A 12,571-nucleotide genomic window follows, 5' to 3' on the forward strand; every position below is an offset into this window, starting at 1 on the left:
TCAAGTAAAGGTCGAATTTAAGACAAGTAAAGGTCGAATTTAACACAAGTAAAGGTCAAATTTAAGACAAGTAAAGGTCGAATTTAAGAAAAGTAAAGGTCGAATTTAACACAAGTAAAGGTCGAATTTAACACAAAGGTCGAATTTAACACAAGTAAAGGTCGAATTTAAGACAAGTAAAGGTCGAATTTAACACAAGTAAAGGTCGAATTTAACACAAGAAAAGGTCGAATTTCAGCATGAACAGGTCAACTTTGAGCAAAACTACAGGTAACACACAACAGATCAAATGACAACACAAAACTGTAGGTTTGAGGCAACACAGCATCAATGGACTTAAACTTACCTTAGTTCTGCTTGATGATTGATGGATTTAAATTTACCTTAGTTCTGCTTGATGATTGATAGATTTAAACTTACCTTAGTTCTGCTTGATGATTGATGGATTTAAGCTTACCTTAGTTCTGCTTGATGATTGGTGGATTTAAACTTACCTCAGTTCTGCTTGATGATTGATGGATTTAAACTTACCTCAGTTCTGCTTGATGATTGATGGATTTAAACTTACCTTAGTTCTGCTTGATGATTGATGGATTTAAACTTACCTTAGTTCTGCTTGATGATTGATGGATTTAAGCTTACCTTAGTTCTGCTTGATGATTGGTGGATTTAAACTTACCTTAGTTCTGTTTGATGATTGATGGATTTAAACTTATCTTAGTTCTGCTTGATGATTAATGGATTTAAGCTTACCTCAGTTCTGCTTGATGATTGATGGATTTAAATTTGCCTTAGTTCTGCTTGATGATTGATGGATTTAAACTTACCTTAGTTCTGCTTGATGATTGATGGATTTAAACTTATCTTAGTTCTGCTTGATGATTGATGGATTTAAGCTTACCTTAGTTCTGCTTGATAATTGATGGATTTAAGCTTACCTTAGTTCTGCTTGATGATTGGTGGATTTAAACTTACCTCAGTTCTGCTTGATGATCGATGGATTTAAACTTACCTCACTTCTGCTTGATGATTGGTAGATTTAAACTTACCTTAGTTCTGCTTAATGATTGGTAGATTTAAACTTACCTTAGTTCTGCTTGATGATCGATGGATTTAAGCTTACCTTAGTTCTGCTTGATGATTGATGGATTTAAGCTTACCTTAGTTCTGCTTGATGAGCGATGGATTTAAACTTACCTTAGTTCTGCTTGATGATCGATGGATTTAAGCTTACCTTAGTTCTGCTTGATGATCGATGGATTTAAACTTACCTTAGTTCTGCTTGATGATTGATGGATTTAAGCTTACCTTAGTTCTGCTTGATGATTGGTGGATTTGAACTTACCTTAGTTCTGCTTGATGATTGATGGATTTAAGCTTACCTTAGTTCTTCTTGATGATCGATGGATTAAAACTTACCTTAGTTCAGCTTGATGATTGATGGATTTAAGCTTACCTTAGTTCTGCTTGATGATTGATGGATTTAATCTTACCTTAGTTCTGCTTGATGATGGGTAGATTTAAACTTACCTTAGTTCTGCTTGATGATGGATGGATTTAAACTTACCTTAGTTCTGCTTGATGATGGATGGATTTAAACTTACCTTAGTTCTGCTTGATGATTGATAGATTTAAACTTACCTTAGTTCTGCTTGATGATGGATGGATTTAAACTTACCTTAGTTCTGCTTGATGATTGGTGGATTTAAACTTACCTTAGTTCTGCTTGATGATTGATGGATTTAATCTTACCTTAGTTCTGCTTGATGATTGATGGATTTAAACTTACCTTAGTTCTGCTTGATGATGGGTAGATTTAAGCTTACCTTAGTTCTGCTTGATGATTGATGGATTTAAACTTACCTTAGTTCTGCTCGATGATGGATACAAGCCTGGAGAGGTTCGCTTTTCCTTTGGCACTCCAAAAGATTTACCAGCGTCGCTCCTTTGTGAACTCGGAGCATCCCCTTGCTGGGGTGAGGGTGAGTTAACCTTCGTCTTAGACCTCGACTCTTTGCCTTTTCTCTTTTTCTTGGCGCCCACGTCCCCTACAGCGCCGTACATGTCGGCAGTGGAGTACCTCGATGTGCCGCGTGGGAAATAGCAGTCGTTCAAGGAAAACAGTTCTCGGTGGGGGTGGTGGACGGAGGTCGGAGATCTCGACCCCACAGCCCGCGGACAGTCCTCGGAGGAGCGGTAGTCCGAAGTTGGTTTCCGCGCGTCATTTTCCGACCCTTCGGAATTGTTCTGCGAGTTTAGTCCCGACCCGTCGGATTTGAGTTGCGCGCATCGGGTGGTATAACTTGCCAGCGGGCTGGTTCTTTCTGGCTTTTTGTTCTTGCAGCCGCAGTCTTTGATTTGAGTTCTCTCCGGGTTTTCTGCCGAGTTGAGACTCTGTCGAGATTTCAAACCCGTCGTGGAGTTGAATTTGGAATCCGTTGGTGCCCTCAGCCGCTCTTGGAACAAACCGTCGTCTGCTTTACTAAATCCGACCGTGGAGGACTTGAGGTATGTATCCTTCGGACGATTTGTTGATTCCAGACAACCTTCACTGGGGAGTTTGGACTGGGAGTTTTTGTAGCTAGATCTTGTGGACAGGGAGTCGTCTACGATCTTTGAGGGTTCTTCCCTCCGGCCGTATGCAATCGCTTCATTCGAGGGTGTACGCGATCTTGGAGCCCCCGCTTCCATCCGCCGAATAGATTCATCAGGTCTGATAGACTTTTTAAGGTTTTCTTTTGATTTGTCGATCGCTGAAACCCCCCGTACATAATCACTGACGATTTGACTCCCGTCTCCGTGGAAGCCTGGTTTACTGTGGTAGGGGGTGGAATCCATCTTGGATAAGTCTCCAACGCGGCTTGATATTTCTTGCAGTTTATCCTGGCCACTGGGTTTTAACGACGGCCCCATCTTATCAGAGCTATTGAGCCGGCTTGTGAAGTTCTGAGCCGAGCCGGTCTCCGTCTGGACGTTGGAATCCTTCAAGATAATCACAGTGTTCTGGGACGCATGCTTCTGTGTGATGTCGCCAAGAGAGGCGGCCTGAGCGGTAAAAACCTCAGCGCACTGATCATTCAAAGCCTGTGTGGCGTACCCCTGAGGCGACCTCACCTCGTACAGCCCGTCTTTATCTACGGCCAACTCCTTCACCAAGCCGGTCTTTTGTGTCGAGAGATTACGAGCGCTGAGGCTTTGCCCTGCAAGATGGCTGCCGGTTCTCGTCTTCAACCTACTTGTGTCCACCCGCACCGGCTCGTTTTCTGCTAGGCTGCTGCTGAAGGTTCGAAACTCTCGCGAGTCTTTAGTCCTACGTCGGATGGAGTCAGGTATCTCTTTACAAGCAACTCGTGATGTGAAAGACTTGGGTCGTAGTTCCTTGTCGCTGCTCTTCCACGCCCTAACGTTCTGGCTCTCTGAAGACTCCTGTCGCGAGCTCTCGTAATCTTCATCAGAAAGAAAACGCTGGGTGTCGCTCATGGGCGGCTTTCTGGCCGTCAAGCTCTGCTCGACGCTTCGGCTTGCGAGTTTGTGTCGCGATGGGGAGACACAATCGGGGGATGTTCGTGATGCCCTCCTAGAGAACTGCTCAGTGCATGCTTCTTCCTCCTCTCCCAAAGGAGTCGTCCACGATCTTCGGTCCGGCAAAGTGCCGTGTAAGACAGGATTACTCAAAGACTGACGGCTACAGGGGTTGTCTGTGTTTCTAGCATACACGCGAGCAGTGCGGTCTTTATGTCGGGGAGGTTTGAACAGATCCGTTTGGATGTTGTCACAGGAATACGAACTGATTGTTCGGTGCCTTCTTGAGGGCAGATCACCTTTGCTGAGCTGGCTGGTATAATCCGGGCAGAACGTGTTCTTCAAACGAGATTGCGTTCTCTTTTGGTTGATCTCTGTGAGGTCGTCGCTGTCGCCTTCCCCAGCAAGGCCATCGGGGTCGCTGTACGATCCTGGGATCTCACCGCTCCGGTGCTTGCTGCGGGGAATAGCACCCGACCCCGACTTATAGGCACGGGCTGTGTCTTTGGCATAGTACGAAGACAGGGCAATAACGTCATTTGGCGCCTTTTTCGAACGGCGCGAATCTTCCTGGCGAAGACAGGATAATGATATTTTTACTGGCAGCTTTTCTCTGTTTAAGAAATCCGCGCATTCGACAGTACGCGACATTGCAATCGGGTTCTGCCTGGTGCTTCGCCACGGCGAACTTGCACGTTCGCCCTGATGTTCTTCTGAAGTGCACGCCTCGTCCTCGTACACCCGCCTCTGCTCTCTCTTTGGTTTCAAATCACATTTCGACCTAGACATGCTTGTCACCTCTGCACATCTGCTTGACTTTGGCAAGCTCCTATCGTCCCAGCTGCAATCATCATCCAAGCTCCTGTGTGGAACATATTTCTGGCGTTTGTCTTTCACGGAGTACAAACAATCATCCGTGTAAGGCCCAGGATCGAGTTTTTTCCCCACAGTTCTGGAAACTTCTCGCATTATGCACTGGCTTCCGATCTCGTCACCGTATTTCCGTGCTGTATCCAGCGGGTATTTTGATTCTTCTTTCTCTGCGCAACTTTTGCGTACCGGCATCTGCTGTGCGTCATCTCGCGTGAGACACCTCCGTGAGGTTTTGGCGCTCTTGTCCTTCTCGCACTTGAACGGTAGCTTATACAGCTTCCCACTCTCCCAGAAAAACATCCGGCCAGTCTCCAACGCTTCCTTGTTAAACACGCGTTGATCGTAGACCAACGAGCGCTTTTCTGGCTTGAAAATGTTGCCGTCGTACTTGGAGGACGTGCAGGTCATCCTGTCTGTTTTCTGGAGGCTGTCGGAGTACTGTGTCTCCTGCTCTTTCATCGTCTTCGTCTGTGACGACGACCAGGCGCTTCTGGTGTTCTCGGTGTTGTAGTTCTCAGAACTGTGGGTGTCTACGTGTCTGGTCTCATCCGACTCCTTGTTCTTCTGCCACTGATCCGCCTGACCACACGCCTCGTCTTCTCCGATATTCCTCTCCTCTTCGATCTTAGTCAACATGTGGTTGCTCAACGACGTCACCTTGCTGTACCGACCAGACAACTTCCTACAACTTCCCTTCTCCCGTACAGTCCGGGCCTGCACTTGTACATCTTTAGTGTCCATTGCCTCTTCTTCATGCACAAGGGAGGGTCTTTCTTGCGGGTTGTTCGAACGTGCTTTGAGTTTCTCACTCGAGCTAGTGATGGAGTGAACACTTGCCGTCCTGTGGACGGACTTAAAATCATCCCCAACGGTGCTGGATTCGATGTTTCTCGAGCGTGACCTCAATTTCGTGCCACTCTCTCGCGGTCCTACTTGAGCGGATCTATACACCTTGGGTTCGTTTTGGCATTCCTCGTTCCTCTTGTTGGTGACGTTTTTGGCGGGGATGTCCGTGTTGGAGCTGCAATGCCTTCTGGTGTTGGCAGGCGAGGTTTGGCCCGTGGGCTGCCCGGACATTGCCCTAGGGTACGCCCCGCTTGCCGAGTTGGCGCTGGAGCTCCGCGAAGAAAAACTGCGAGGCGACTCACGTGTGGCTACGCGATGCATGTTCGTCTCGGCGCTTTTGAATTCCGACTCTCGTCGCTCGTCGTCTTCGGGGTTTGTCGGTTTGTTCCGGCATTGTTCGGAAGTAGTTGGTTTATTTTCGTGAAGCGCCGGTTTGCCCTGTCTCCCAGTCTGTTGACCTTTACCCTTTGACCCCACTCGGCTTGACACATCTCGTTTATCCTCCTCAATCATCGTCTTCTCACATTCCGCACGGCTTGACGACGGTTGATGCAGATTCCCCTCCCGCCGACGGCTCTGCTCGGCTGTACTGGGCTGCTGCTGGCTGCCGAGACCACTATCCTGAGCCTGTGAACACTTCCGGTCGTCTCGCGGTTCCTGAAACTCTATACACTGAAGGAGGTTTCTGGCGTTCTGTGACGGTTTCGAACCTCTGTCTTCCGAGACAGTGTTGCCCCGAGATTCCCTCGACTCGCAGTGTCTGGAATAGTGCGAGTCCGCTGCCCTCGATGCGCCGTCGTTCGATTCTGCGCAGGTGTGTTTGGTGGGCGGTTCCTTCTCCAAACTTCCGGAGGACCTGGAGCAGGGTTCAGATTTCCGGTGTCCGGTATCGTAGGTTAGCCTTGATCCGACGTCTGATATTGCTCGGTCTTTTACCATAGAGTTCCTCTCCCCCTCTTTGATACAGTTGGATAATGCTTCATGGTGAACCTAAAGAACGGTTGAAACTCACTTTAAATGGTCGGCAAGATTGATATAATTTAACATCATGAAAGCATAAAAGGTCAACAACATAAAACCCATATGTTGATAAACACTGGAAACCCTTAAATAAAACAATGGAAAGATGAACATGATGGCCCAAGCTGAACATAGAGAAAGTGTGTAAAGATCCGTGAAAATGTCCAACATCTCAAAATACATTAAGTTGTTGTAATTGTATCTGTGGTTTTTTTCCTGTATCAGGTATGTTCTGTTTGTCTAGTTTTGCCCTCCTTGTTAAAAAGGAGCTTACCTGTCTGATTTAATTATAGGCCAGACACCTAAATTTATGTCTCCCTCTTTGACCAGACACCTACCTATGTGTCTCCTTTGACCAGACACCTACCTATGTGTCTTCTTTAATCAGACACCTACCTGTATGTCACCTTTAATCAGGTACCTACCTGTGAGTCTACTTTAATCAGACACCTACCTGTATGTCACCTTTAATCAGACACCTACCTGTATGTCACCTTTAATCAGACACCTACCTGTGAGTCTACTTTGATCATACACCTACCTGTATGTCACCTTTAATCAGACACCTACCTGTGAGTCACCTTTATTCATACACCTACCTGTGAGTCACCTTTATTCATACACCTACCTGTGAGTCTAGTCCCTCCTTCCGTTCATGTTGCCTTGTCAACGAGGGTGTCCGAATCCCCTTCCCCTGTGGTTTTGATGCGTACTTGAGCCGAGGGCTATAATTCCCCGTGGTGCCACATTCCTCCACCGTCTTCCTGCTCTCTCCCCCCTGGTCTACTGGTCTGCTCCTAGAGCGGGCGGACCCACCGTTCGCGCTGCTCTTGACACGGTTGGACGGCTGTTTAGCCCTGCTGGCCTCGTAAATGGAAGGTTTTTCCGCGTGACTGCTTTTGTTACTCAATGTCAATGTATCCTGGTCAGACAAAAATGATTTTATAAAATTATCTTTACTTACTTGCAAAGTTAAATAATAACTGTAAATGTCGGTGAGTTAAACAAAATAAACCGGCAGTGATCTCCCCCTAAACTTTCTCGAATATTCTTATATAACTTGGAGTATAGACGTGATTTTTAATTACTTAAACTTTTAAAAATAGAATAGAAACTCATAAAAAAAAGAATTGCTCACCAAGCGAACACCGAATAAAGATGTATATAATAGTGCGCAATATTATTAGTACTTTATAAATTCACATGCGTTTTTTTTTTGAAAAATCGGAAATAGCGTACATTAGTACTTCCGGTCAACTGAAATTACTCAAAATTTTATAGAAGATAAAGATATAGATCTTTTACTTAGATGTGAAATTTCATTTATCTATCTGAAATAGTACTCAAGTTATAGGCTTTTGAAAAATTCAAAGTAGAAAAAGTACCACTTCCGGTTATCGGAAATCGCTCAAAAGTTGAAATGGATCTACGATTTTGATAAAATACTTATATATAAAATTTCATCAACCTAGCTGTAACAGTATTCAAGTTATCGTGTTTACACACACACAGACAGACAAATAGACACACACACACACACACATAGGCATACGGACAAGATTGCAAAATTATGTTTTTCCGTATCAGTGAGGTGTAAAACGTTGAGATTTGTAAAAAAAAATTTTTTTGCACGATTACAAGACACGATATACGAGAAAGTAAAAAAGGAACTTGGGTTTGGTTTAAGCAGTAACAAAGGGTCTCTATGGCTCTCGAGAATGTATGAAGGCGAGATTTCTGCTTTTTAAAAATTCTAACTGCAACAAATAAGAAATTAAATGATCGATTGTACAGGGTCATCAGTATACACATTAACGCAAAAGTATTAAGACGCCTGTTTAAGTTATTATATTTTCTGTGCTGTTATATATTTTTTAAACCGTTTGGTTTATGTGTTGTGTTGAGTGCTGGGATTGAACATTTGGGTTTTATAGCTTTACACAGGTCATCAACAACAAATTAGCTGGCTGCGCAGTGATGCGTGAAGAAAAATATCAGCAGACCGATGAAAGTACAGCTTGACGTTTAGCAGCTAATGTGTGCGTGAGTGTGGGTGTGTGTGTGTTAGTTATGTAAAACGTGTGTGGACATATTAAAAATGTGTATGGTCGTGTATGTACGTCAACGTATATGTAACCCTAACCCCACTGTCAATAAACCCCCTGAATATTACCCCCCTGCCCCCCACCCCAGACGCTAAAGAATACTGACACAAACCGTAATCCCAAACCTAGACCTATAACTAACTTTAACCATAGCCCTAATGCTAGCCCAAAAACTTAACCTATATCTAACTCTAAGCGGTTAACTATATCTAACCCTAACCCTTAACTTAACTTTAACTACCCTTAACCCTAACATTTCCTCATTGCATCTATCCCTAAATGACCGGGGGAGGGGTAATGTCCGGGTGTGTTTGAGTGGGTAAGTGTCCTGCTTCCTTAGGTAAACGTGTGATACTACTTGAATGGTTCTAGGTATGTTGGAGTCGACGTGTGAGAATCTACATATTATTTGAGAGTCTGCGCTTACAATGAGAGCTAGTTGCTTGTGTTTGTGCGTGCGCGCGTGATTGTGTATTAAACTAGCCGTGCGATTGTGTGCGACATTGGCGTGCGATTGTGTACGACAATGCGCGTGCGACAATGCACAATCAAGTGCCTTAAAACGGCTTGTAACACTCACACTTGTTCCCTCCAATCTGTAGCAGTTGCTGCCCTTTGCTCGTGAGTACTCACTGACCTGCCAGGAGCAAGAGAAATTACAGATTAACGTACCATCAATTCAGTCACGTACGTGCTGTAAGAGATATGCGTATAGTCAGGATACATCTTGGGCGTCGTGGGAAAGCGTATGGATGCTAACTCCGAAAGTCCGGAGTTCGGACCCCGGGTAGGTGAGGTAGTTAAGGACAGAAACCTATCTAGGAGAGACAACTCTAGAATAAGACAACTGCTACCCGTTAGTTCTAAGGGTGGGCGAATATTAAGTAGCACAGAAAACAAATCGTAGTTGTATTAAGCGATACTTAATTTTCTCGGAGAAAGCCCACTTCATTATTAAGACTATGAATAAGTCATGTCTCAAATTTTATTATTTAATAATGAAATCTAATTATCTAAATTGCTGCATCATTTTTACGACACATGCAATGTTAAAAAAATAACTTCCTTGTATAAATATGTGCAAGTAATGCTAGCACATATTCCCACTTGTAAACCTTGAAATGCTAGATCACCTGTAGACCACCTGATCCAGTACTCACCGTGAAACTGTGTAATGCTAGTACCTATAAACCATGTAATGCTAGTACCTATAAACCATGTAATGCTAGTACCTATAAACCATGTAATGCTAGTACCTATAAACCATGTAATGCTAGTACCTATAAACCATGTAATGCTAGTACCTATAAACCATGTAATGCTAGTACCTATAAACCATGTAATGCTAGTACCTATAAACCATGTAATGCTAGTACCTGTAAACCATGTAATGCTAGTACCTATAAACCATGTAATGCTAGTACCTGTAAACCTTGTAATGCTAGTACCTATAAACCATGTAATGCTAGTACCTGTAAACCTTGTAATGCTAGTATCTATAAACCATGTAATGCTAGTACCTATAAACCATGTAATGCTAGTACCTATAAACCATGTAATGCTAGTACCTGTAAACCTTGTAATGCTAGTACCTATAAACCATGTAATGCTAGTACCTATAAACCATGTAATGCTAGTACCTATAAACCATGTAATGCTAGTACCTATAAACCATGTAATGCTAGTACCTATAAACCATGTAATGCTAGTACCTATAAAACATGTAATGCTAGTACCTATAAACCATGTAATGCTAGTACCTATAAACCATGTAATGCTAGTACCTATAAACCATGTAATGCTAGTACCTATAAACCATGTAATGCTAGTACCTATAAACCATGTAATGCTAGTACCTATAAACCATGTAATGCTAGTACCTATAAAACATGTAATGCTAGTACCTATAAAACATGTAATGCTAGTACCTATAAACCATGTAATGCTAGTACCTATAAACCATGTAATGCTAGTACCTATAAAACATGTAATGCTAGTACCTATAAACCATGTAATGCTAGTACCTATAAACCATGTAATGCTAGTACCTATAAACCATGTAATGCTAGTACCTATAAACCATGTAATGCTAGTACCTATAAAACATGTAATGCTAGTACCTATAAACCATGTAATGCTAGTACCTATAAACCATGTAATGCTAGTACCTATAAACCATGTAATGCTAGTACCTATAAACCATGTAATGCTAGTACCTATAAACCATGTAATGCTAGTACCTATAAACCATGTAATGCTAGTACCTATAAACCATGTAATGCTAGTACCTATAAACCATATAATGCTAGTACCTATTCCACCTGTAAACCTTGTAATGCTAGTACCTATAAACCATGTAATGCTAGTACCTATAAACCATGTAATGCTAGTACCTATAAACCATGTAATGCTAGTACCTATAAACCATGTAATGCTAGTACCTATAAACCATGTAATGCTAGTACCTATAAACCATGTAATGCTAGTACCTATAAACCATGTAATGCTAGTACCTATAAACCATATAATGCTAGTACCTATAAACCATGTAATGCTAGTACCTATAAACCATGTAATGCTAGTACCTATAAACCATGTAATGCTAGTACCTATTCCCACCCGTAAACCTTGAAATGCTAGATCACCTGTAGACCACCTGATTCACTACTCACCTGTCTCCAGCCAAAGTTCCCATATTTATGCCGCCGCCGTTTCGATCTGGAATGACTGTTTTGTGTCTGTAGAGGAATCATGAAGTAACTTTAGACGAATGGCATCAGGTATTATTTGTATACATGTTATACCAAACTGCGTCAAAGATAGGTACACAGAGTGGGTCTTGTGGGTCAAAGTGGGTGTTGTTTTAAGAAGTGGGTCTAGTTTTACTAAGTGGGTCTTTTTTTAAGGTTTGTGAACTGTACAAATTTGGGCAAGTTATTTACTAATGTTGTATTGTTGTTTTCAGTGTACAAATTTGGTCAAGTTGTTTACTCAAGTTGTATTGTTGTTTTCAGTGTACAGAAAAGGTCTATTTAAAGAATGTTAGTTGAATTAACTCTCTGTGCGGTCCTGCCCTCACCCCCACCAAGCTGCTCACCGACGTGCTTGCTGAATGTTTCTCCCCCTCCCCTCACACCACTCCCTGCTCACCGACGTGCTTGCTGAATGTTTCTCCCCCTCCCCTCACACCACTCCCTGCTCACCGACGTGCTTGCTGAATGTTTCTCCCCCTCCCCTCACACCACTCCCTGCTCACCGACGTGCTTGCTGAATGTTTCTCCCCCTCCCCTCACACCACTCCCTGCTCACCGACGTGCTTGCTGAATGTTTCTCCCCCTCCCCTCACACCACTCCCTGCTCACCGACCTGCTTGCTGAATGTTTCTCCCCCTCCCCTCACACCACTCCCTGCTCACCGACGTGCTTGCTGAATGTTTCTCCCCCTCCCCTCACACCACTCCCTGCTCACCGACGTGCTTGCTGAATGTTTCTCCCCCTCCCCTCACACCACTCCCTGCTCACCGACCTGCATGCTGAATGTTTCTCCCCCTCCCCTCACACCACTCCCTGCTCACCGACGTGCTTGCTGAATGTTTCTCCCCCTCCCCTCACACCACTCCCTGCTCACCGACGTGCTTGCTGAATGTTTCTCCCCCTCCCCTCACACCACTCCCTGCTCACCGACGTGCTTGCTGAATGTTTCTCCCCCTCCCCTCACACCACTCCCTGCTCACCGACGTGCTTGCTGAATGTTTCTCCCCCTCCCCTCACACCACTCCCTGCTCACCGACGTGCATGCTGAATGTTTCTCCCCCTCCCCTCACACCACTCCCTGCTCACCGACGTGCTTGCTGAATGTTTCTCCCCCTCCCCTCACACCACTCCCTGCTCACCGACGTGCTTGCTGAATGTTTCTCCCCCTCCCCTCACACCACTCCCTGCTCACCGACGTGCTTGCTGAATGTTTCTCCCCCTCCCCTCACACCACTCCCTGCTCACCGACGTGCTTGCTGAATGTTTCTCCCCCTCCCCTCACACCACTCCCTGCTCACCGACGTGCTTGCTGAATGTTTCTCCCCCTCCCCTCACACCACTCCCTGCTCACCGACGTGCTTGCTGAATGTTTCTCCCCCTCCCCTCACACCACTCCCTGCTCACCGACGTGCTTGCTGAATGTTTCTCCCCCTCCCCTCACACCACTCCCTG

At 44.5% G+C, this 12,571-nt stretch overlaps 1 protein-coding gene across 1 annotated transcript in view; it reads right to left on the reverse strand.

The window, feature by feature from the left end:
- LOC131957864 (uncharacterized) overlaps positions 1–12,571 on the reverse strand; it is a 60,126-nt gene that overhangs the window by 11,472 nt on the left and 36,083 nt on the right. Inside the window, exons 12-15 of the mRNA XM_059322667.1 lie at positions 11,039–11,104; positions 8,947–9,003; positions 6,890–7,183; positions 1,864–6,231 (exon numbers count right to left, since the gene is read on the reverse strand). Of these exons, the coding sequence (XP_059178650.1) occupies positions 1,864–6,231; positions 6,890–7,183; positions 8,947–9,003; positions 11,039–11,104 (4,785 nt within the window). The remainder of the gene's footprint in view (positions 1–1,863; positions 6,232–6,889; positions 7,184–8,946; positions 9,004–11,038; positions 11,105–12,571) is intronic.

Source organism: Physella acuta, unplaced genomic scaffold (assembly GCF_028476545.2).
Source record: "Physella acuta isolate Inbredline_101_S28 unplaced genomic scaffold, ASM2847654v3 ptg001273l, whole genome shotgun sequence".
NCBI lineage: Eukaryota > Metazoa > Mollusca > Gastropoda > Physidae > Physella > Physella acuta.